Source organism: Engystomops pustulosus, chromosome 2, assembly GCF_040894005.1.
Source record: "Engystomops pustulosus chromosome 2, aEngPut4.maternal, whole genome shotgun sequence".
NCBI classification, from domain to species: domain Eukaryota; kingdom Metazoa; phylum Chordata; class Amphibia; order Anura; family Leptodactylidae; genus Engystomops; species Engystomops pustulosus.
In genome coordinates, this window is record NC_092412.1 from 184,867,476 (window position 1) to 184,895,203 (window position 27,728).

General features: G+C 41.3%; 1 protein-coding gene across 1 annotated transcript in view; it reads left to right on the forward strand.

Annotated features, from left to right (window-relative positions):
* The first annotated feature begins 12,937 nt into the window (after positions 1-12,937).
* The window catches only part of ETNK2 (ethanolamine kinase 2), a 47,828-nt gene continuing 33,037 nt past the window's right edge, over positions 12,938-27,728 (forward strand). The window contains exons 1-2 of the mRNA XM_072137574.1: positions 12,938-13,268; positions 26,022-26,281. Coding sequence (XP_071993675.1) covers positions 13,104-13,268; positions 26,022-26,281 — 425 coding nt within the window. The 5' untranslated portion in view covers positions 12,938-13,103. The remainder of the gene's footprint in view (positions 13,269-26,021; positions 26,282-27,728) is intronic.

Below are 27,728 nucleotides of genomic sequence, written 5' to 3' on the forward strand. Positions count from 1 at the left end.
GGGTTAAATGATATGTAGGTCCAGGACCATGAGACCAAACAAATTTTTAGCCCTTGGTGAACATCAGCCTGGCTTTATTAGGATTATAGTAAAATAGAGGCTGGTGTCTTTCTTTACATACACGAAATAAAGGAGAATACCTGGAGAAACAAGTTTAGTCTTTCTTTACAAACTGTGTGAAATGTGCATTTTTATAATAATTATGATACAAAATGCAAAAAGAATTGCTTGCCTGGGAAATAATCTTTACTTTAAGTTTTATTTCCTGAAAAAAAAAAATAATCTTAAATCTTTAAAAGTTTACTCCATAGAGTTATAACTATCTTGAGTGATGCCACTAGAGGGGGCTATGATGATTAATATAAAAACTAAATATTGAGTACGGTATTTAATTAACTGTTATCCTTATGATATAGCTATCATTCCCCCGATGATCATATGAACATTAGTTGCTTGTGCCCCAATACTCAATTTATACTCTTGATATATTCTACTCTCTTATAAAATGTAATAGAGTCCACCATATCCACCACATATGAAAACGGAATCTTAATGTCCAGATATTTAAAAGATTCATAAAAATGCAAATTAGTCTGTTGGGCATTGAATCTGCTCTTGGAGCACCAGTATGGCACGACTCCAACTTCAAATTCTCTTCCATCACCACCTTCTCCTTCCTCCATTGTTCGTGTCATCACTTCTTTGCTAGCGGAAATCTAGCACCCACACAACTCCCTAACTACCCCACTCATGTGCACTGAGACGTTGCTTATCTTCTCAGGTGAATCTGAACTGCATATGAGAGGTCCAGCTTTCATAATGAGCCAGGAAGACTAGATTTAACTAAAGGATTCTTTGGATTCACTGTATGGGAGTGCCAGCAGATTATAAGCAGTGGTTGTGGTCAACTCCAAAAAGTAAATGCATTTTTTTGCGGCACTAGTGTACACAATGAAAAAAATATTTATATATTATGCATTGTAGGCTACGAAATCCATGACTGTTGTCACAAATTGTAAATAAAGTATCGACTTCTGTTGTATGTAATGTTACCTTGGTGAATTTATATACCTTGATGCTCAAATTTATTACACATACAATAGGGATGCCTCATAAAGTCATAAAAGTCACCCTGGTCGTCTCATTTGACATGTATGGCTAGGAATAATTCCTATCAGCAATAACAATTGGAAGGTTTAGAGTTATTGGGGTAGGATTTAAGACATCCTCTTTTAGTGTGCGTTTGCTGCGTGTTTCTAATCAATAAGCATGTGTGCACATCATAAGAAATAATTCAGACAACATTTGCTGATTTAAGTCTCACTCATGCCCCGGGCAAGTTGGCACTGCACAAGCTTTACTTGGTCTCTCAAAACTATATAGAAATTAGGAAAGAAGCAGAAGGGGGTGGAGAATTCCCAGCTCAAGTAGTCTCTTGATTGGAGAACTTCCCTGCTGTTGCACGTTGACGTCATGTTCACGTCACGCCCACATTCCTTTAGCTTCAATGTTTTAGTTATAAACCACGATGAAAATGAAGTCTCTGATGCAATGCTTTTAGGAAAATAAGTAGAAATGACAGGATTTGATCTATCAGCTAGGTTTATCTTAACAGAGTCAAACACATTGTGGGGTGGGGGAATACACCATTGTAGTTTTTTCATCTGATGTCTTTTCACCTCAGACTACTTACTCCAGATTTAACATAGGAATCCAGATGAGACATAGTGGGGCACACTTACTAAGGGCTTTGTGCTGGTTTTCTGATGGACTTTGTACATTCTTTATAGTAGACAGGTATTGCACAGGTATTTAAGAAATGTCCGCACCACTATTGTGTTGCACCCCAAAAAAGTTGGTGAACTCTGTCGGGCCAGTGCAGGGAAGCGACACATGCATGATTTCTGGCGCATGTTCTTAACCCCCAGCTGCAATGGAGCCGAAGCGGCATCGGGAGTCAAGGGACATCCCCGTGTAACCCCCATGATTATGATTGCCCCCCCCCGTGTGCCATTTTTTAGGGAGCGTCGATGCTATGGCAGCCCTGGGCTCCGATCAATCAGTATTGCAGAGTATTATCATGAACAAGCAATCAGATGGATCCCATAGTGGAACTAATAAAAAAGTTTAAAAAAATTATTCAATAAAATACACTAATAAAGCAATAAAAATGCCCATAAGCCCCAAAACATATGAAGAGACATATAATGCACAAAGAAGTCTAAATCATAACACAAACCCCACATATATAGTATCACTGTGTCTGTAACAACCCGAAGAATAAAAGTAAATAATTATTGAACCCATACAATGAAAGTCGTAAAAAAAAAACCTAAAAAACCTGCCAAAAATTATGATTTTTACATATTTAATCCCACAGAAAAATGCAATATAAAGTGATCAAAAAAACATATGTACTCCAGAATGATACTGTTGGAAAGTACAACATGTCCCACAAAAAACAAGCCATCAACCAGCTCTGTAGCCAAATACAGGCGCGTTTCGGCTGATAGACAGCCTTCGTCTGGGGGTGTGATATTATGTTTTCCAACAAACCTCATGGTATAAAACTACTATAGGGAAGCGATACTATCATATTGTGATAAATGCTACATGACTATTATAACATTGTTGCTTTTCCCTAATTGTGCGTGTTCATTTTTGGTTATTATCTTTTGGAAATGTGTAGATTTTAATTATGAAAATGTAAAGTAGACATATGGGAAATGTTATTCAGCAGTTTATTTAGGTGGTAAATCTATCTGCCTGAAAACACGATGATTTTGAATTTTGATAATGGCAAATTTTTCAAAAAATTCATCAATTTTCTTCTTTTTTTTGTAAATAAACGCAAAACATATCATCCAACATTTACCACTAAAATGAAGATCAACATGTGGGGAAAAACAATCTCAGAATCGCTTTGATAAGTAACAGTGTTCAAAAGTTATAATCATATAAAGCGACGCAAGTCAGAATACAAAAAATGGGACTGAGCCTTAAGCTATAAACTGGCTGCATCCTAAAGAGGTTAGCAAATCTGTCGCACTGATCATTATACACAGGCAGAGCAGTGAAGTTTCCGACTTTCTTAGTAAATATGCCACATTAGCTAAGGGTCAGATATATTATTTTTAGTAACATAGTCTAATAAAATTAAAAAAATCAAAAGCATTTACTGATTTTTATACTGGACATTTAATACTGGCTTATAAATAAATCATGAATACATGTTTTATGGCAAACTGGAAAAACCAAATTGAATGTATGACGTCTGTGGCTTAAAACAGAACAGTGCTGTTATTGGTTGCTAAGGGAAACAAAGTTGGCTTGTCTTAAAAATAAAAAAATCACAGAAGTACAGAGGTAGGATGTTGATTCAAATCTCACTACGGCAACATCTGAGTAGTCAAGTGGCTTTGCAATGAAGTGAGTGTGGGAGAGTCAATGATTCGAAATGAAAATCAGAGGAGTTAATATTAGTCCCTAGGACTACCCTATATGGAATCTATCAATCTACACAATACCTTAGTACAGAAAAATTTAATGCCACAATCTATAGAGTCATAATATTCCATAGATAATATTATACCCCTTCTCCTCCCAGTCACCGCATGCCAGTACTCTCCACTATGTCTGCAAGAGGAGGAAGCAGAGGTGGGGGGAAGAAGTGACTAGGAAGAGGAGGTTTTTTTTTTAAACTTACAGATGAGCATTATGCAAAGGAGGGAAGGAGGGGAAATCTGTTTTGTGCTGAACACTCCCCAGGGACACGGGACATAAGCTGGCAGAGAGCAAGGAAAACTTTAATATAAGTTATTGTTTTAACCACTAATGCCAGATAATTTATAAAAACTGTTTGGGGATATGCTATTTGTTTATGGGGACTTGGAGGAGGCTCAAAAAATGGTGCCTGGTGCCTTTTTTCACTCCCCTCGGCAAGATGGCGGCGCCTACGCGCTTTGCTGGCTGCGTTGTGAGGGTTAACACTGCCATATGAATGCAAAGACTTACCGGCTATCGAGAGGGCTCAGCCGATGAGCCCTCTCCATGCACCCGCGGCCGAACCGTGATGTGCTATTACATCACGGGTCATGAAAAGGTTAAAGGGGTTGGCCACTTTACCTCATGTTTTTGTAATGTAGTGCAACTGTCAGGGCAGGTGATTTAGCAATACACATCTATTAAAAGTTCTGTACCTGTTTCTTGATTTGTACAGTGAAGCCTTCTGTCTTTTACATCATCAGCCACACATTCCTGAAAGAAAGAAATGTCTTTAAAAATATGTCCCTTAGTGATCAAATGTTACTTTCTACCCTTTTGAGCTTAGATAGTAATACCATACAAAGAATTGATTTAGATCAGGTTACCAGTTTCAAAAACAAGAATTCCAATTTTTATCCTATACAATCAAGATGTGATTCCATGGATCTTTTTCAGGAACGTGTGGAAAGGGATCTAAAAGTCTTGAAAGAAACAAAAAGTAAAAATCCAGATAACCTCTCCACACACCTGAGAAATGGTGGTAATAATGGAAAAAAGCATGTACTGTGAACAGGTATATACATTATTAAATGATACTACAACCTACAGAAAATGAAAACAAAATCCTACAATTTGTTTTAAATAGACACTAACCAAACTACTGCAAGAGGGTTTATCAATGGGGGTATAACTCAAGCTCAAAGAGATCAAATGTGAAAGATCCCATAACTCCCATCATGCATGCCTTACAAGGGCTTAAAACCTCCACCTATGAGACCCATAGTCTCAGGCACGGGGTCTCTAAATGAGAATTTTTGTGTATAGCTAAACTCTTTTTTCCAAACTCTTGTACAGCGGGTACCTGGCTATTTACAGGACACTATCGATGTCCTAACCTCTTTACAAAGTTTAAGGGAGAGGAAGTTTATCTGCTTAAGCTATGACATGATATCACTCTACACATGATATCACTCTATGCATGACATAGCAATAAAGGCACTACATTTCCATTTGGATAGATATAGTAATTACACCAGAATTGAAAGAATTCATCGTAGATGTCTGTATATATTTGATAACACATAATTTTTTCATGTTTGACAATAATTATTTTTTACAAATTAGGGGCATCAGCATGGGAGCTAAATTTTCTCCATTGCTGGCTAACCTTACCATGTCATGATGGGAGGAACAGGCAATTTTTGTTGATACAAATCCTTTTCTCAATTCCTTGGAGTGGTATAGCAGGTACATAGACGATATATTGATCGTCTGGAGGGCTGATGTACCTGCCATACCACTCTTTTTGGAATACTTAAACACAACGACTACAATTTGGGCGTCACTTCTAATGGTCACCCCTTTGAGATAGTGTTCTTGGATCTCGTCCTCAAAAGCAAGGAGAATAAACATATTATTTTTTCTTCCTATTGCAAACCTACAGCAGGAAACACTATATTACATGCAGATTCACAGCACCCAAAACATACCATCAAAGCCATCCCAGTATGTGAGTTCACAAGACTAAGATATAATTGTAGCGCAAATCAGGATTACGTGAATTAGAAAAAAAACAGCAATAGACTTAGGACCAGGAACTATCCAGAGTGGATATTGTCCCGCGTCAAAAAAATAGTGGATAAGAAAGATCGTATTACACTCATGACCAAAAATTCAACCAAGGTTAAATTTAAGGTACCAAGTAAACCAAGTAAATCAACAATGGAAGTATCTTATAGCTCACAGTACAAGGATATATCAAACATCATACAAAAACATCTTCCGCTACTACAGATTGATCCCATCCTGGGGGAAATTCTATCAACAGGTGGTACAATAGTGACACGCAGGGGAAAAACGTTAGGAAATTTTCTTTTACCCTCATACATCACATTCTAAATCATCTTGGTTAACGCACAAAGGTTTTTTAAAATGTGGAGCTAGTCTCTGCACTACTTGCAGCCAGGGGTGTTGCTAGGATGGGAAAAGATCCGGGGCACGGGCCCCAATGCATTTGTATCAGACTTTCAGTAATGCCCCCTCCTGTACATAACCCCCTCACACGTGGTTGTGCCAATAACAACTTTACTGAGGGTATATACAGCTACAGAAACACAGGAGAAATCCTGACTTACATCCAGTGACTGCAGGTGACATGTCCACTTCACTATTAGGGTGGTGGCACACGTGACGTTTTGAACCTGATTTTTCTCAAGCATTTTCAGTTAAAAATGCATTCGTTTTTGTCCAGTTTTCCCAATTATCTTACTTAAAAACGGACAAAAACGGATGCGTTTTCAAAACACGGACTAAAACCGGATCAAAACGCCACATGTGCCACTACCCTTAGGCCCGGCATCACCACGTCTCCTTCCTGTGGAGTTCACAGACATCTTATGTCCTTCATTGTCCCGAAATCTTGGTTCTCCGAAGTTGCGTTCACATGTTGCAGTTACAAATGCATCGCAATCAGTTTTGAGGTGGCTTTAGGCGCAGTTTTGATATTTTATCAAGTGAAAGACATTTGTGGAGCAGGTTTCCCCTTTAATCTCAAATTCACCCGTTCAGTTCATCATGTCTTTCACTTGTTAAAGTAACAAAACTGCACCTAAAACTACCTCAAAGCTGATTGTGATGTAGTTGTAACTGCAACGTGTGACTGCACTCTGACAGTGTTGTCCTGCTGCTGCCCCTAACACTGTCCCAAAATACTGTAAGGCTGCGCTAAACAAATACAAGATACCAGGTGCTCTTATCCATCACATAACCATCACTGGAAACTCATGTGAGATCAAACCTAGGCCCTTCCTACTGCCACGTGTGAACACGCCCCAAGGAATGTCCTCACACAGCCCCCAGTAATGTCATCACACAGCCCCCAGTAATGTCACCCACACATTCCTCCCAGTAATGTCCCCCACACAGTCCTCCAGTAATGTCCCCCACTCATCCCCCAGTAATGTCACCCACTCATCCCCCAGTAATGTCACCCAAACAGCTCCCAGTAATGTTACCCAAACAGCTCCCAGTAATGTCACCCACTCATCCCCCAGTAATGTCACCCAAACAGCTCCCAGTAATGTCTTCCACACAGTCTTCCAGTAATGTCTTCCAAACACCCCCCCCCCAAGTAATGTCACCTACACATCCCCTCAGTAATGTCCCCCACACAGTCCCCCGTAATGTCCCCACACAGATCCCCCTGTAATGTCCCCACACATCCATCCAGTTGTCCCCCAGTAATGAGCCCCACACAGCTCGCCTGTAATGTCCCCACACATCCATCCAATAATGTCCCCCAGTAATGAGCCCCACACAGCTCGCCTGTAATGTCCCCACACACAGCCCCCCTGTAATATCCCCAGTGATGTCCCCCCACAGCCCCCCTGTAATGTCCCCAGTGATGTCCCCCCACACAGCCTCCCTGTTATGTGCCCCACACAGATCCCCTTGTAATGTGCCACACACACATCCCCCTGTAATGTGCCTCACACACATCCCCCTGTAATGTGCCCCACACAGATCTCCCTATAATGTGCCCACACAGATCCCCCTGTTATGTGCCATACACAGATCCCCCTGTAATGTGCCTCACACACATCCCCATGTAATGTGCCCCATACAGATCCTCCTGTAATGTGCCCCACACACATCCCCCTGTAATGTGCCCCACACAGATCCCCGTTATGTGCCACACACAGATCCCCCTGTAATGTGCCCCATACAGATCCTCCTGTAATGTGCCTCACCCACATCCCCCTGTAATGTGCCCCACACATATCCCCCTGTAATGTGCCCCATATAGATCCCCCTGTAATGTGCCCCATATAGATCCCCCTGTAATGTGCCCCATATAGATCCCCCTGTAATGTGCCCCACACAGATCCCCCTGTAATGGGCCCCACACAGATCCCCCTGTAATGGGCCCCACACAAATCCCCCTGTAATGTGCCCCATACACAGATCCCCCTGTAATGGGCCCCACACAAATCCCCCTGTAATGTGCCCCATACACAGATCCCCCTGTAATGTGCCCCATATAGATCCCCCTGTAATGTGCCCCATATAGATCCCCCTGTAATGTGCCCCACACAGATACCCTGTAATGTGCCCTACACAGATCCCCCTGTATTGTGCCCCACACAGATCTACCTGTAATGTGCGCACCTCTGCGCACCGCCAGTGCTTATTGCTAGCTTTTGCGATTATTTTCCCGAATCCGCGCCCGGACGGGAGTGGGTCGGCGTGGGGCGTTACTGTCCCCGCACCTGCGCACTCGCTGCTGCCGGCGACTTTTCATACGTGAAAAGTCGCCGGCTGCGTTTTTTTCTACGCCAGGGCCTGCCTGGCATAGGATAAATGCTGCGCTGCTGGCAGCCCGATACATCAAGAGGCAGAAGCCTCTTGATGTATTGGGTTGCGAATTTGCAGCGGCGGGGCGATCATACGTTGGCGCACGAGCGCCAGCGTATGATAACTATCCCCCATTGAGTTAGCTGAAACGTTACACTTGTCCACATGTGAATAAATAATTTAATCTTATGGAGTGCTGCTTCCCTGTCTTGGATGTGCTATTATATGCACAAAATGCAATTAAATGTATATAGGACAAACAGGACGCAAGTTTAAGGTGAGATTTTTGGAGCATTTGAATGATATCACTAAAACAGAGATCAGGGGAATTCCTGTAGCGTCTAAGCAGTTTGTAGATATTTATCAAAGGAATACTAAATCTCTCTGTACTTTTGCTTTTGAAAAAGTTGACAAACCTGTAAGAGGAGGTAGCATGAGAGCAAAGTTACATAACCGAGAGGCATACTGGATCTTTAATTTGGATACTCATTATCCTAAGGGTATAAATTTAAAAAAAATTCATGTATTATTACTGAATCCATATGTCGTTGTATATTATGTACAGGTGGGACATCAAACATAAATATGAAGTGTTTTTGGTACACCGGAGTCACAGGCTACATTGTTGTCTATACCACTCCGTTCATTATACCTTTACTGATGATTCTTTTCAGGAGCATATAAAACCATTTAATCATCAACAAAAATGTTTGTTCTCAGAAACAGATACCATTTTGCCTTCTTTCATAATCGTTCTTTTTATTATGTATTGGTTTTTATATATTTTTATATACTTACCTATATGGAAACTAATTTGGTTTATTCTTGTCCGCTTATCTATTTAGATATATAACAGCAAGATCTGTTTGGTTTCCAGCGATGCTCCCGGTTTGTCACAGCAATGGAGGTGCACGCCTTCCCTTTGGTAACACTTACATCTCTTTCCTTCAATCAAATAAACTTACCCGGAACGTGATGTTCTTGGTTTGCCCGCTTTCGAGGTCCAAAGGCTTGTCCATCCAAGAAAGTATGAATATCCCTTTCACTGTTTATTTTCCCATCACATGATCTTGTCACCTGCCTATCACGGTCAGCGCCTTTGTTGTCTTGGTGACTGGTATAATCAGCGTGATAATGTGACCTTGTCTTGGCTGAACACTACAGCCAGCGCCATTGTTGCCTTGGTGACTGGGAGCATCGGAGGTTCTTTCTTTTTCTCCTCATACTCTTATATTTTAATCAATATTTTGTATTAAAGTTGTATGTTTTGTACACTTCTAATTATTTGTATTACCGTAAATGTGTATTGTTACATTAACACTCACTCCCAGGACTGCACTGTTGTATGTAAATTTATTGTCACACCTATCACTGCTCCTGGTCACGCCCAGGTGTATAAATTGCAGACACGAGGGAGTACTGGTAGACCATGACTAAGAACAGCTTGACCATTTGAAACGCGTTGGTGGATAATGGAATTGCACTGTGGTTGTGAGAATCTCATTAAATAAAGATTGAAGTTGCTTTTGAATCTGGCTGGAATGTTGGATGGATGTTTTTTCACAAATTCCTGACCATAAAATGATTGCAGATGGAAGGTCATGTGATCTGCCAGACCCTTATGATAGTATTTAAGACTATAAGACCAAGATCCTGGCAGGGCAATTGTTTATGGAGAGATAGAGATCCCATGACCCGCCATATTCAGAAAGGCCTCATTTTACATATCATGATAGCAGTTCAGAACTTTTAATAGATGTATATCTACACACATTACAAAAAAATCATGAAGTGGCCAAACCCTTTAACATGTGCCATCCTGTTTGTATCATTCAGAGTGGTTTATTGATCAATTTTGGCAAATAAACGACACTACACACTGTATACAAGAGGCAAATACAAATCTACAGCTCGACAAATGCCTGCTAGTATAAACCAAAACAGTTGCTCCCAAGGGGCTCACACGCCCCATAGCATAGGAGATTTTTCTATCCCAGATTGTACTTGAAATACGGCTAATTAACAAAGGACAAAAAAATAGAGGAAAAAAAAGAAAAAGAGAATGTAGTAGAAAGATAAAAGGAAAGTGAAGAGAGAGAGAAAAGAAGAACAGATATATATATAGCTTATCATGTAAAATAATTGACAGTTTATCATTTAATTTGGAGGGATTTCCACTGCCATCCTAGTTTTAAAGGGACAAAAATAATCGGACAATTGACTTGCTGTTTCATGGGCAGATGTGGGCTATTCCTTCATTATGTCATTCTCAATTAAGCAGATAAAAGGCCTGGAGTTGATTTGAGGCGTGGTGCTAGCATTTGGAAGTTTCACTGTGAAGAAAACATGCAGTCAAAGTACCTCTTCCTGCAGGTGAAGCAAGCCATCCTTAAAGAGGACCTGTCACTCATAAAAAAGGCACTAGGTGCACTAGCTACTTAAGTAAGCAGCTCCTAACACTATCCCATCTTTAGCAGCGATAAACTGCTAGCTTTATCGGAACGCTATGATAAAGCTAGCAGACACTGGCGAGGTCAAAGAGGTCTGGCGTATTAATGAGGGGGCGGGAATAGGTGGTGGTGACTGCATCATGAAGCCCAGCAGTCAACACCGGCCTATGGAGTGAGAGGGGCAGTCTGGGGGAGAAGCAGCACCTAAAGCCACCCCCTCATGGATATGCCAGAGCGCTTTGAGATGTTAATATAACATACTGTATGCCCTACCAAAATTGGTATCAAAAACACAATAGCTGTTAGCTTTTAACATCAACTTAAACATTAATCTGGGTATTATGTGATGTGTAAATACAATGGGGGGGGGGGTATAAGAGGCAGGACAAGACTTATGGTTTATTATGCAAAAATAAATTTGTACATGCGCCACTCACTGAACCCAAATGTTTTGAAGTATTTAGGGCAACAATATGACACCAATTTTCAAGAAAAAATAAAGTCATTGTTCCCAACCCTCCAGATTCAGCAGGACAGTTCTGGTATTTGGGCGCTGTCCCGCCATCCTGGGCGGTAGGGAGAATGTCCTGCAATGTCCCGCCTCCTGGTCTCAACCCTGACACACTAGAACAGTGGTGGCAAACCTATGGCACGGGTGCCAGAGGTGGCACTCAGAGCCCTCTCTGTGGGAACCCAGGCCATCACCAAAGAGGAGGCAATCTATCTGCAAGGATTCCCTGACAGCCTAGGACTTGTTGCGCTCAGTGCTATCTTAAAGCGACAGTGCTGCTTGAGACTACAGGAGGAATGGGAAGGTGTGGGCCTGAATGGTGAGTGGATTATCAATGTAGCTTCAGCTCCAGGCCAGAAAATTCTCCCTATTCAGGGTACCCTGAATTTGTCACTCTCTCTTTCTACGATAGTGGTGTTCTTAGGATATGATAGTGAAGGGAGCAAGAAATTACTCCTTAAATTGCACTTAAATGTTGGCACTTTGCAATAAATGAGTGGGTTTTGGTCATAGTTTGGACACTCAATCTCTAAAAGGTTCACCATCACTGCACTAGAGGAACAGAGCCGAGATCAGGAGGTGGGAGCTTGTGCTGCCTCCTCTCTATTTAAAGAAAAAAAACTTTACTGAACTTGGCATCGTTCCTCCGCAGTCCTGATTCCGCCGATTCTCAGGTTCTAGGATGCCAAAAGGGGCGGGACCATGTGAGGGGAGGGGCTATCACCAGGTGGTCACGCCCCCTTCTGTTAAACATTTTGGAGCCATTGTGAGAGGTGGAAGCAGGACAGCTGAGAAACTATGGAAAAGTAAGTAAGGTTTTTTTAATAACCAGGAGGGAAGAGAGGCCACAATGAGTAAGGATGGAGGAGGACAGGGGACACAATATTCAGAGGAAGGAGGCCACAATATAAGGGGGTTGGAGTAGAGGTAGACACAATACAATGGGGGAGGGAGGATAGGGGGCTACAAGAGGAGGCTCGAGTGCAGGGGCCATTGGAGGAGGCTGGAGGAGGCTACAGGAGGAGGCTGGAGGACAGGAGGTGACTGGAAGACAGGAAGCCACAGGAGGGGGCTGGAGGATAAGAGGCCACAGGATCAAGCTGAAGGACAGGAGGAGGCTGTATGACAGGAAGCCACAGGAGGAGGCTGTAGGACAGGAAGCCATGGGAAAAAGCTAGAGGACAGGAGGCCACAGGATCAAGCTGAAGGACAGGAGGAGGCTGTATGACAGGAAGCCACAGGAGGAGGCTGTAGGACAGGAAGCCATGGGAAAAAGCTAGAGGACAGGAGGCCACAGGAGCAAGCTAGAGGACAGGAGGCCACAGGAGCAAGCTGGAGGACAGGAAGTGGACAGAAGGTGGCTGAAGGCCACATGAGTTGGACAGGAGGTCAAAGCAGGAGGGTGGAAGACAGAAGGAGGCTGGAGGACAGGAGGCCACAATATGAAGGAGGCTGTAAGGCAGGAGGTTAGATCAAAATTATACTGTGCTTGCGGGTGGGAAGGGGCGTGGTTTAAAAAGGGGTGGGACTTTCGCCTAAAAGTTGGGAGGTGTGGTAAAAATATCAGGATTATGAAGGTCTTTGCTCAGTACTTGCAGAGCTCAGTAGTCCGTGCACTGCGCATAGCTGCCTGTAGGGCGCGCACTGTGCTCTCCTCTGCCGGGCGCTCGCCTCCTCCCTCAGACAGCCCTCTCACTGCACTGTGACAGGGAAGGGTGACACTGGGTGGCAAGTGCCGGCCCACTCCCCCTCCAGTGGGTATTTCCCACCTGAGGAGGGGGCCCCGTCCTCATAGCGAGCAGGGAATGGGTGACCAGCAGTGTCACAGCCTGTTGCTGCGCTCTCACAGTGACAGCCCCTCAGTGCGCTCCCTCAGCATTTCTGTGGATGAACAGAACGTCATTCCCGGCGCCCTGAGCCTCATCCGGGAGCTCAGACCCGACTGGGATCTCCGACATGTGCAGACCAAGGTAATCTACTACTAATCACCATGCACGTCATGTGCGGCGCTGATGTGACTGGACTACTAATCTCAGCAGGGCCTGAGGTAAACACTATAGTAACCCAGCCCGGGCTGTCACCACACACATGGCCGCTCACCCCTCCCAGCTGTCAGAGAGCTTCCCGGCCTCCCCAGTAACACCCACTCATAGATCCCCTTACCCGCTCCTGCCTGCACTGTCCAGCAGCAGATAGACACCACCTGGAGGGTGGGCACCTGACAAGCTGCTGTGCTTTCCTAATTCACCTACTTTTTAAGAAGTTATTTTTAAGACCTTTTATTTGCTTTTCCATATAGAAAAACACGGGTCCCTTGGACTGTTCATGTGCCAAGTACAATCTAAGTGTACGTTCACACCTTCAGCGTGTATGGAGCCTGTCCGAGGATAAAGGTGCCGCACAATATGTGTCCACATGCAATACATAATGTGATAGGAATAAAATATCGTCAGATGGACACCATCATATAAGGGTTTAACATGACTACTACCCTCAACCCACCCCCACCCCAAAATGCTAAAATAAAATGGAGCTAAGGCCATGGAAACTTTGAAAGAAGAAAGCACCTTGGATAGAACTCGTTAACTACAAAGGATCTGAAGTCCATTGTTTGTGCCCTGTGTGTGTCATCTGTTTGTGACTTCCACTCACACGCCTATGTAGGTAGAAGAGACCACACAATTGCAAACACAGGCAGGAACAGGACTAACTGTTAATCCTACATCAGCATCTAACAGCACTGCTGGTGGGGCCATGACAGCCTATAGCAGTGGTGGCAAACCTATGGCACAGGTGCCAGAGGTGGCACTCAGAGCCCTTTCTGTGGGCACTGAGGCCATCGCTCCAATTTCACCAAACAGGACCAAGTCCACCAAATCTTTTAGCAGTCCCAAGCAACTTAAGGGATGCTGATTGAAACAGTGGGAAACGTGAGAAGGTGTTGACAGAACTGCATTGTCTTTGGAGGTCATCCTGCTGACCCACCATTCTTTCTGGAGAGAAGCTACAATGATGGTCTGAATTTATTTGCCCACCTTTTTTCAACTGTATTGGTGGCCTTAGGATAGCCAATACAATTGAATGATGTAGAAGAACTGGTAGCAATAAGTTACTGCTTGAAATGCCATGTTGGTACTTCCTGGTAAATAAGTGGATTTTGGTTGTGGTTTGGGCACTCGGTCTCTAAAAGGTTTACCATAACTGGCCTATAGTCTTAGAGATTTGTAGGTCTGTCATGGATACTGATCTATAATAACCTGCCGATGGCTGGCTATTAGTGATCAGCAGTAAAATTACAATATACTGCAATACAGTACTAGCGATCAGACCCCCTAAGGTTAAAGTACCCTAGGGGTCCTGTAATAATAATATCAAAATACTCATTCTATCAAAACATAACAAAAATTATTCCCAGCTGTGAACACTTTAACGGAAAATAGCACCCACGTGTAAGAATCACCACTTTTTTGCCATGTTTTTATCCATCAATATTTGAAGGAAAAATGATCAACCAGTAATATAGGCCCCCAATTTATATATAAAAAATGTTGGGCTGCGCATGTAGTCTACCTATCGTACTGCAGTAATGGGGTGCCCTGCTAACCCATGTGGGACAGTAGGATCACTCCCAGAGACACTAAATGGTAGGGGAAAGTAAATCACTTTAGCTAATTTTATGTGATCTGGAAAATTTAATTTGACTAAATGTAAGTAAATAAGACTGTACAAGTATAAGGTCTAAAAACATCATATGTGGCCGGTGATCTGACGCAGAGTGGGAATTTATCATGCATTGCACTGGTGTTCAAGCCATGAAAATGTTGCAGTTCCTGTTACACTGTTCCCTCCTCCTTCACAAGTGTGTAGGAGGGGTGTAGGATGCCCCACATACAGTAGCTATATTGTATGAGCTTAGAGCTCTTGATAAATTCCTCTAAGAATGTCATTTTCAGACACTGAAAAGTAACAGGAAACCATATCTCATTTTTGGATTCCAATAGAGATGTTGAACATGTCCATAGTCATAGACTTTTTACCTGCTTTATTTTTTAACCACCTTTATTCATCCTTTGTTATGCTGGAGAGCACACTATGAACTCAGCATTGGCCATATTAGCCAATGGAGGACTGATGCAGCTGTATGGCATCTTTTCAGGCCTCCGCTGAGCGTACACTGTGGGTATTGCCCTGGTTATAAAAAAAATTCTAGACGTTTACTTCACTCAAGTGACATCTGGAACAGTGGCAGCAGCAATTCACTGGCTGCTGACTCCTTTCTAAGGATACTTGTAACACAGGGGTACTGCAACACTTGGTAGAGGCGAGTGGAAAACCACAGTAATAACACACCGTATAAAGGCCCCTGCAAGGGCAGCAGCGATGGTTACATGGTGCAATGTGCTCCTTGTCTAGATCTAGTGGACTTGTTGTTGGAGTGGTTTTCCACTCGGTGATGTGATTCCATCTTACAATATGTAACTGGAGAACTACAGAACTTTACTCGCAGTAAGAAATGAGCATTGCAAAAAAATGTCCTCACTTGAGACATCAAGAGTGTTGCAAGAAACAACAGGTGATCAGTGCTGGGAACACTGCTGACACTAGTGGAGGCAGCAATTTTCTGACATTTTATTCTAGGTCCGTCTCTAACAGTAATACAACTTTTCTCACAGTCTGTAGTAATACTTCTAGCCATCCACTTTTATGGTCTGGGAGCAAGTATTTATGGTGACACTGAGACTCATTTTGGTGGCCTCGTGTGTGCTCAGTAATCCACACCCCTGCCACTTCTCCAAGTATATCCAGAAATATATGATAAATTATAAAAATGATGAAATATGCTTTACATTTCTGTTCTATTCCTCATCTAAGCATTTAGCCCAGGGGTAAACAACATTTATTGGTGCAAGGACCATATTGTCATAATACTCAAGACATGCCAGTTTTTTGTAATCTGGCAAGTGCTGCTTTACATGGTTATAACTTTTGAACAATTTAACTTAAAAAAAATGATTTTGAGAGAGTTCGTGACACATTGTATTTCATATTAGTAGTAAATTTTGGTTGATATGTTTTGCGCTTATTTATGAAAACAAATAAAATTTACAAAATTTTTCTAGAAATTTGTAATTGTACCAACCAAATTAGTTACTTACTAACATTTGCCATATCTCAACATTTATGTTTTCATTGTTTTTTAAAAGTCCTTTATTATCTTATATGACGTTACACAGCTTACAAATAGAACAGAGTTTATAATTTTTTTCCCAAAATTTGTAAATTGACATTTTTGAGATCATTTTTGTTTTAAATGAGTTTGGAATATAAATTGTTAGAATCCCACCATGACTCTCTCCCCTTTGTTGAAAACTAAAACTGCTTTTAGGAAGATTTTTAACTCTTTGAGCGCTGCATAGTAATTAAAACAAAATGGAGATTAAATTTAGAATGGTCTATTTTTGTTTGTAATACATTCATGTAGCCCTAAAATTTCTCCTGAGTATGGAGACACAGAGGCGCAGAAAGAAGGGAGCTCTATGCAGCTGCCAGGTTTGTCCTATAGAATTTGGTGGTTTTTTTTGCTTCCTCATTGGCGCCCTTTTGTGGGCTATAAAATTTCTGTTTTTCTTTTTTTGCGGGATGAGATAATTTCCAGTGATACCATTTTGGGGCTGCTATGCCGTATTGTTGAAAACATATTAACTTTGTTTGGGGGTGGAGGAGTAGAAAAGCCTCAATAATGTAATTGATTTTTTTACTTCGGTTTTATGGTGAACACCAAAAAATAAACAAACATCTTATTTTTATTCTATTGGTCAGGACAATGATGTTGATACCAAAATTAGATAATTTTTTTTCTTACGTTTTTCTACATTTTTCAAAATAAAACCTAGTATGGGGGAAAAATCTATCATTTCTGCATCGCTGTCTTCCAAGTAGCATAACACTTCTAATTTTTTTGTCTATGAAGTTGGTTAATGGTTTGTTGTTTGCAGGACATGTTGTACTTTGCATCAGTATCATTTTGGAGTAGATTTGTTTTTTGATCACTTTTTATTTCATTTTTTTGTAGGATGAAATGGGTAAAAAAATTATAATTTTTGGCAGGTTTTTAACAGCATTCATCATGCAGGTTCAATAATGATTTATTTTTACAGATTGTTAAGGACGCAGTGATACTATGTGTGGGGGTTGTATTATGATTTTGACCCTTTTAAACATTATATTTATATTATACATTATATATATTTTTTTACTTTTTTATTACTTCCTCCATGGGACATAAACAGGCAATCATCTGATTTCTTGTTCATGATAATAATCCGCAATACTTGTGTGTTATTAGGCTATGCGTTTGCACCCCCTGCAGGCAACCCCGGGGTCCTGGGTCCTTTACCCTCTTCGGCCATAGTCTGTTCTTGGGGGGTGGGGGGTCAACCTCCGCAGAGTCTGTTCTGGGGGGTCTGGTGCATCAGTCATAGTTCAGTCTATGACTGAATCATTGATAGTGCTGTGTTTCTAGTTTACTAACAGCATACAGAATGGAATGTCAGCAGTTCAGGATAGTTACATTTTACCTCCTCTGGATTATCTCTTGTATAATGCGAGGTCATGTATGATTGTCTATGATCCATGAGTCTTTTTAGGCTTGTATACAACTGACATATTTTAATGTTGTCCAGCAATGTGTAGTATGCTGTATAAGCTTTGCCTTCATACCATACTGTTTTTGAAGTGATATGTTATATTAGAGAAGTCTCTATTTTATATAGTTTTTAATTATTCTGTACATGATTATGAGCTAGTTGCCATCTTGCCTTTCTCTCACTCTGCTATGAACTACTACCATTGAGATCAACCAATCCACTAAAGCCAGAATTGTCTGGGCAGGAAATATTTTTAAACTGAACCAAAGTGAAGTATTTCCACTAATCCTAGTGAAGATATGGCTCTACATGTGTTATGCATCTATCAAAAATACAGAAACAACATGTAAAAACTATGATTGTATTTTCTTCTGGAAATACATCCTTACACCTTCAAGAGTGTATCTTTTGAGTGCAGTATCTCTACTGCTGCATGTTGATGAGGCATTGGCATTTCCAGCAGTCTCTTAAGATGAATTATTAAGCGTTTGAGGCAGTCTGACGGCTGACTAATTAAATTTCCTCATTGGAATATGTAAGTTAATACTTATTTCTGGTCTTTAAACTGTGACAGATGTTCTTGTGCGCAGAAGCTATTAAATAATCTACAGATGCTGTTCTGCAACTTGTTGTTGCCGGTAGGCTACAAGAAACACAGCAACATAGGATAATGTCCCATTGTTTTGTCACTTCTAAAACTAGAAAAGGAGTATCAATGCCAGGGGTTTATACATCATATGAGCGAATTTTGGCCAGGGTTCATATGTACTGAGGCAAGTGCCAACTTGCCTCAGGTGGTAGCGGTGCCATGTCCATGAGAGTGGCGCTGACAGAGATTCCACTGCTTGTGCTCTCTACATCCTTCATTGAAGTCTGGATTGAATCCCCCTGTTAGATTAGTAATGTTAGTCTTTTACTAGCTACAGTCCTCGGGTTCAGGAGCAGAGATTAGCAAATTTGTTCAAGACCTCTGAATAAAGAGAATATGACATTTGGGGGGCTGGAAGTGCTAATATGCAGGGAGAATTTAGAAGAGACAAACCTTGCATTTACATTTACCCACCAAAATGAATATTTATAAAAACTATGATTTGTTGCATTGGCCTTATCCCTAAATGGAACCTTTTCATGGCTGCAAAATTAAAAATCAGTTTGTAAACTTATTTGTTTGGAACAGAACCCCAAGACTGTAGCTAGTAAAAGAAACTTATATGTAACTCACCTGAGTTAACTTTCACTGCCCTGTTCCTGATTGACATGTTGCTGTGTGGAACATCGAGAGACTCTGTTACTTCATTGGACACTTCATGTCATGTGACTAAGGTAATGCAATCTAAGGTCCTGTTACATTTGCAACGTCTACCCTTGTATGTATCTGATCACATGGAATCACTACATGCCTCCATGTAGGATGGGGAGGAGTAGAAGTCCATGGAGGCATCTGTGATTTCATATGATCATACATACATGGAGTTGATGTTGCAAATGTTACTGGGTAAAGGACCTTAGATGATATCACCCTGGTCACATGACTTGCTAAGAAGAGACATGGGACATGGAGAGGAGTAGATAGGAGGTGCCGGCTGAGCAGAGCGCAGCCCTCTGATGCCAGGTAATATAAGATAAAAGTGATTTATGGGGACGTGAGGGAAACCATTTTTAACTAATAGAATGGTGTTCGTTAATAGGGCTTTATAGGAACCTATCACTAGCTGTATTTGTTAAAATGTGTTGACAGGTTCCCTTAAAGGGGTTCGCCACTTTTCAATAAATCTGTTCCATTAGACAGGTCTCTGCATATGTACCTATATGTACCTGTGTCTTTGCCTCCTGTATGGGCCCCAACCTTTCCCTGTTATCCACATGCTGCACTTTGCACTTTTCTCTCTATCTGTCATGGTAGCCTCCAGTGTGTGTGTGTGTTTTTTTTTTTCTCTCCGTACATCTCACTGACAGACACAGGGTGGTAGGAGGGGGAGCAGCAGGATGAGTCATCATCACCCGCTGCAGGACCCTTTCATTTATCACTGTATCTTTGTTTACATGTCTATGCAGAGTGCACAGAGAGTCTGCACACAGCAAAAAAAGAAGCATCGGGGATGATGAATGAATTTGTGAGCATTCAGGAATTATTATTAAGGCAGTAAAGGCACATAGGCAATTTATGTTAAAGAGTGGCCAACCCCTTTAAATGCTATACTAATTATGTGGTCCTGTCATTTTTAGATTTGATGAATATCACACAACGTTCACTTGCGCAAATATAAAAAATGAGGGTATATCCTAGTAATATCCCATCACTATAAAGAAATACATTAAGGGGCTCTTGTCTGGGAGCTTTATCTTTTGGGGTGCAGGTACATACAGTATGTACCGTATCTATTATTGTATCCTTCTATCATGGACTATCTAAAATAACATAACTAAGGAGTTTACCTCTGGGTTCATAAAGGGGTTGGCCACTTTACCTCATGTTTTTTGTAATGTGTGTGTGTGCTTGTGGGGTCAGGATATTAGGTAATCTATGAAAAGTTCTGCACCTCTTTCTTGATGTAAAGTGAAGCCTCCTCTCCTTTACCACATCAGCCAGACATTATTTTCCATAAAATGGCTGCAGATGGAGGGTCATGTGATCTTTCTGTCCATGAACAATCACCAGTACCTTAATGAATACTATCATAAGGTCTTGGTAGGGCAATTGCTCATGGACAGATGGAGATCACATGACCCTCCATAAGCGGTCATTTTATGGACTGGAATTTCTGGCTGAAGAGGCAAAAGTCAGGAGGTTTCAATTTACATATTTCCATGTAAGATGGGGTTGCATTTATATGACCACCGCCTGATTATTTGTTTATTTTCTATATAAAATCATTTATAAACATCCCCTAAAGAAGAAATTAGAAACTGTGGAATTAATTATTTTCTATAAAAACTCAAAAAACATTAAGTACTTAGCGTTGACAGCAGATGTCTGGGCACACTGGCTATCTGGATTTTTGAGATTTTTGTAAAACTGCCATAGTGCCCCCAAGAAATGTTAATAACTTGTACTTTTAATAGGATTGTACTGCTGCCACTGCCACATTTTGCAAAAGGTTCTTCTTATCTGTACATGGTGGTAAGGTAATAAAAGGCCTTGGTCTCGCATGCATTTTACTATTTATAACAATCTGTTGTTTGTACAGGTCGCTCTGTGCATTAATTTCCATCAATGACCTCCAGATAAACTGCACTGTGTTGTTTTACATTGGAGAAGTGTGTGAAAAAAAATACTTCTAGGTATTTAATCTACTTTACTGAAAAACCGTCTGAAAACAAGTACAGAGTCCATTTTGCTGAAGTCAAATTTCAGGTCATACCCGTTACATGGACATTTAACCCAAATGCGCAGAATAGGAAGAAAAAAAAATTCTGATCACGGAGTATCCAGACTGGTGAACTGCAGAATGGTGGGACAATAAAGTCCCCCTGACTTGCCACATACCTTCTGTCCTGCGAGCAAGTCGAGTAGCCTCGAAGTCAATAGAGTGCAGGAGACTACTCAGAACACGCTGAGAATCTTTTCAGCATTATATTTTTAGTTGTACTTCTGCATTTAAAGAAAACCTGCTGATACAGGGTTACAAGTCCTCCCCATGTTACCTTTTAATCAGCTGCCAATGGGGCACACTGTACCTTAATTATAGCTATTTCTCTGATATGCAAATAAGCTTTTCTGAATCATGTCTGCTGGTTGTGACTCTTCTCCTCTCAGGCTGGCAATGAACCACGCCTCCTTATTTTGACTGACAGCTTTGTGTCTCTTCAAATCACTCCCCTGCCAACTTGTACTTAGGGTGTGTGTTACACCCTCGCAACTCACTGCTCCTTCAGGTAGCTTGCCAGGTAGGCTTGCAAAGTTAATTTTCTGGGGATAGAAACTATGCATTTTTTTTAGCTTTTTTGTTATTGGGCTTATTAGTGAAAATATGAGGACTTGTGTATAAGTCCCTTTAAGTATTACTGTGTATAGCTTTCCTATAAATGTAATTTATGTTTGCTTAAGAAAATTAATAAGGTTTTGCTTTTTTCTTTAAAAAAAACAAAACAAAAAAAACTTAACAATATTAGAGGCACATCCTTCTAGTTTATTTCTTTATCCAAGCAATGTATATTTACAGGAAATCCAAGTCAATGAAAAAGCCAGGTTTTATGATAAACTATGTCAGTGGAATTTTATCAAGGGTATTAATCATAGTATGTAACAATCAAGGCCTCATCTGAGCTGGAGTGAACAATGAACAATGGACAATAGACAATAGGGGAGATTCATTATGCCTTCTTCACCAGTTTTCGGGCATAGAAAAACATGAATCTCCCCCCTCCCCACCATTTTTGGGTTTCTCTGACCCACACACCACTTTGGGTGTGTGAGGGTGGGCAGGTATGTGAATACCCAGCCTGCAACTTTTACTATAGTCTCAGCTGAAAAACCAATACAGACTATATCAAGAAACTACCCCAGTTCAGACCTGGTCTACAGGTGAGAACTGGCATAATTTGCATTCTATCCACTAAAAGGCCAGAGCCACTTCGTAGATATGAGCTCCGTAGTGCCAGTGTAAACCAATGGGATTGGTAAATTAGAAATTATCTAACAAAGAAATGATCAAATATAAACACTTAGGCTCCTTTTAAAGTCAGATAAAAAAATTGCAAATGAGGAGTGTCTGATTAAATCTTAATAGGTAATCTGTTCTTTCACAGCCACTTCCCCACTCACAAAGGGGAGGCACACTCACACTCACATTCTGTAGATATGTGTTGGTCACACAGAGGTGGACAGGAGGTAAGGTCGGCGGCTGTGCTGACCACTATAGTCATCCTGATTTCCATTTTGCACCTCAATACACCTGTACCCCCTATTGATGTCCAAAAAAGGGTTGAATGTCCATCATTCTCCTCCATTGGTGTCTGTGCATTGGTCTGAATCCTCCTGTGCCTTACCGCCTCATTCTGTCATTGGTCTCCTTACGAGTTCTTCTATTCTTGTCTCCTGGATATACCTGACAGATTAAAAAAAATATATTTGCTATTAGTGGCATTGCTGTCTATATATTTGCACAATGTACACAAAGCCAGGGCTGGATTTTAAGGGGGGTGCCCTTCTGCCCACTTTGCTCCTAAGGGGGCCCCCACCAGTTTTTTACAGTGTGGGCGATTCGGGTGGTTGCATGGACGCCCATTTCGCCCACTAGATGTGTGCAGAACTGCCCATAATCCGGCCGGCAGATTTGGGTTTATGGCAGAGCAAGAGAACAACGTTCCCTGCTTTGCCATTGATTTAGTAGCGCAGCACAGAGGAAGTTCTGGAGCGTCCTTGCGAAGGCGGCGCAGTGACGCCACACACTGCGATGCCTGCACCAGAGGAGGAAGTTGGGGAGCGGCAGAAGGTAAGCAAAGTTAATGCTGGGGGGAACTGTGTATAGTTTATGCTGGGGAGGCATGTATATAGTTTAAGCTGGGGGGCTGTACATTTTTATTACTGGGGAGGCTGTATTTAGTGATTACTGGGAACTGTATGTAGTTAATTCTGGGGAAAGGCTGTATGTAGTTAATTCTGGGGGAAGGCTGTATGTAGTTAATTCTGGGGGAAGGCTGTATGTAGTTAATTCTGGGGGAAGGCTGTATATTAATAATGCTGGGGGCTGTATATAGTTATTACTGACAATTGCTATACCCTGTCTGGACTACATTTAATGGGGGCCCACACCAGATTTTGCGCCAAGGGGCTACCCCCAACCTTAATCAGACTTTAATCAATTCCTATGAGCAGGAGATAGTGATACAGCTGCAAACACAAACCTTCCAAAATGAGTTCTACCAAGCAATATATTGCTGCATAGCAAACTTAAAGGAGATTGCTCTTGAGAGGTCCTTGAGTTACTTCTTTAGGTTCCACTTACCCTAATGCTGTAGTTGTGAACCTATGGCACAAGCCCTCTCTGTGGGTACCCAGACCGTCACCCCAGCACAGAGTTTTCAAGACGAATTGAACGTCTCAAGGCATCCTCCAAAAATATGCAAATACATTTGCATCCAGGATGGGATAAGGAAAACCATGCCTCTTTTAGCTACCTTTTAAGGTAATTGTTTTAGGCTTTTTTCTATCCTTTTGGGTTCACCATAATGATTTTGTTAATGATATTTGTATTTTATTTGTACTTGTATATTCAGCATGTGGTTTATTTATATGGAAAGGGGGAATTTGTGATATTTTATTTGTGTTATTTGTTTCTTTAACATTTTATTTTTAGTTTCATTAATTAGTTCCACTATGACATGAACAAGCAATAGTTTAACTATTGAACAAGAAATCATGTGACATTTTTCTATCTAAGCCAACCCTTTGGCCTCTATCTGACTCCATGGCTGCTATGTAGACGATGAGGGGTGGAGAGGGAACAGGCAGAAGAGGCACTCAACCTCCACACTGATCAGTTATTTGTGGAGCCGCTGGGCAAAGAGCCACAAGCAGTTGGCTCTGTCTATCTATATTGAACATATACTGTAACTATATCAAATGCGTCCATTCACTTTTAGTTGTAGAAGTGGCTTTGGTGACAGCAGCCGGGCCACTACAGGGATACAAATGGAACTGCTTTCAGAGACAGGCCATCAATAATAATTGCAGAATAACCCCTGTGTAAATTTTTCTGTGTGCAGATAGCTTTGGTGACCCCCTCACCACCACCATTGGATCACCACTACTGAAAAAACAGAATACTTTTTTACGTTACAATACAGACAGCCCTCTTAAGGCATAAAGAGAGAGTAGAGATTGTGGGTGCATATCTGTCTATTTTTCATGATTGACAATCAACTGAAGAAGAGTATACGTTTGAAACGTGCCTTGTATAGCTAATTTTAAATAACATAAAAAAGATTTTACAAAAATGACATTGACATCAGTGCTATAAAGCTGGAGGAGATCCAACAGACCCTCCTTCCCCCTTTAAACCTGGAGGACTATCAATACATTTAATGAGTTGTTGAAGTACTTGCTGTTACTTCAGACAGTAACTTGTAAGTGTGGGCAGTAACAGAAAGTAGGTCTATGTTGTACACATACGATAGATTACTGAATAGACCTTTCAGCCCTCTGCTGACGCAGAAGTGACTGTTATACTGAAACGAGTACAAAGGTTTATTTAGAATAGAAAAACCCATTGGCATTTCTCCAGAATTCCTGTAAACACTTTCTCAAATCATACTATAAAGTCCAAAGGCAACTGAGCCGTGGCTGACCTGTTCAGAGCATCCCAGCTTTGACTGTAAGTGAAGGGTGGGACTTAGACATCCAATCAGATGATAATATTGTGGGGAGTGCAAGTGTCCACCTACCACAGAAGATAAACCAAGTGATGATGTGATGTGCACAATGTCAGGCATGTGAACAGTATACAGTGGCTGCACCTTTTACCACTGTGCTGATATCAGCATTGCATTAGCTATGTAGATCTTATCATATTGAAACTGAAATGCTAAATATTTATTAGTATTAGGTGTATATTTAGAATATATGCATAACAGAGGGAAGTTGCCTATGTTACATAGTTGTAAAATTGTCTTCAATTTATGGGGAAATAAGCAGTTTACTTTAGCATTAAGATATAATTCTCCACCGCGCTTGACCCGTGACGTGCATCATACAGAAATATGAAGGATACATACAATACAAAGAGTAACTTCCAGCTGACACTATAATAACTGTGATAGAGTCGGCTCTGCTTTGGCATTATAATGACCATTGATGAACATTCAGTGGTCTTCTAATGGTTCCTGTTAGTGTCTGGTTGAAACCATTGCATTACTTTTCTGTTATTTCACACTGAAAAAAAATTCTGTAACAATTTCCCTCTCAATTAATGAATTTGTGCAAATGGATACTAATGGAAACCTTTAAAAGTCAATTACAATCAATGTACAGTTCAACAGATCTGATCCATGATTATCATTTAAGTGATGGGTGATAAAAACAGAACTGGTTATATGACTATTATCAAGCTGATGAATTTTCTTTTATATTTACAGTTGTTTACTGATGGCATCACAAACAAGCTTCTTGCCTGCTATGTGGATACATGTATGAAAGATGCAGTTCTTGTTCGTATCTATGGCAAAAGGACTGAACTTTTTGTGGATCGTGAAGATGAGGTGACAAGTTTCCAGTTGTTGCGAGTTCATGGTTGTGCCCCAGAGTTGTACTGTACTTTTCAAAATGGCCTCTGCTATGAGTTCATGCATGGCTTAGCACTGGGACCAGAGCATGTTTGCCAACCTCATATATTATGGTAAGTTGTTTATTGTAAAGCATTTTCCATCAGAATTGTTTTAGGTGATCAAATTATGTCGAGATTGGGACACTGTTATCATCAATGATAACTTCATTATTCCAAAATAGCAGCGGTCATAAATTGTGCTGATCTCCTGTATCGCAAGCCCAACCACTTGCATGGAGCGGGAAGAAGAACTTTGGTGGACCTGAGCAATGAGTGACACATGCAGGATATCGGGCGCACGCTCGTAGTGAATCGCTCGTAGGGCTACTCCACGCCCCAGTAGCCGCATAAGAAAATTTACATATGTGCCTAATAAAAGTTACCAAAAAAGTGCGGGGACGTGAGGATTAGGGCTATCCTCACATCCTATTGATCCACCTACCACCCGATCTACCTTTATAGGTAGATTTGTGGTGGTAGGTTCCCTTTAACGTGGATATACTTTTGTTTATTTTGTAAAATACTGTTCAAATTTTGCTCAATGGAGATTACATTGTTTTTGAAAAAAAAAATAGGGATCATACATTGTTCTCTAATTTTCATCTCCAGTGTGTGTGTATACCTGTGGCTGTGATTGACAGCGACAATCGTAGGGAAATTGGATCCAGACAAAAACAAATAATACTATAAGTACTGATCATAGAGCATGCTATGCTATACCTGTGTCCTGCTAGTCGTTTGTAGTCCTGATGATCCAGAAGCTGATGGCACATCCCTCTGTCCCCGGTATATAGCCTGGCAGGCCACTGTCCCCCGGTAGATAGCCTGGCAGGCCACTGTCCCCCGGTAGATAGCCTGGCAGGCCACTGTCCCCCGGTAGATAGACAGCAGCCCCTAGTAAAAAGCCAGCCATTTTTTTTGGGCTGAAAAACTCCGCTTATACTCTAGTGTATATACACGGTACTTTTAAAAGTGAGTGGAAGCAGTAATGTTCATGATAAGGACATATTGGAAATTGGAGTTAAAAAGCCAAGGGAAGTGGTGGCGAACCTATGGCACTGGTGCCAGAGGCGGCACTCGGAGCCCTCTCTGTGGGCACCCAGTCCATCACCCCAGCATGAAGTTCACCAGACAGGACTCAAAGAATCTTCCTACAGAATCTTCCTACAATGATAGGCGAATTTGCCCTCCTCCTTTCAACTGCGTTGGTGTCCTTAGGTGGCTGAACGATTGAAAATTGTCAAAGAACAAGGAGAAATAAATTACTGCTTAAATTGCTTTGCTGGCACTTTGTAATAAATAAGTGGCTTTTGGTTGAAGTTTGGGCTCTAAAAGGTTTGCCATCACTGGCCTAGGGGAACCTGTCTTTGGATGACCCCTATTATCTTGATCACTAGAGATCCTAGTGTTCTAGAGTAAACACCTAGCGATTTATTTATTTATCCCTATTCTCCATTCCCCTAAGGTTCAATTGACTGCTGTCCTCTTTTTATCAGCCAAATATTTTGTGTACTCCATG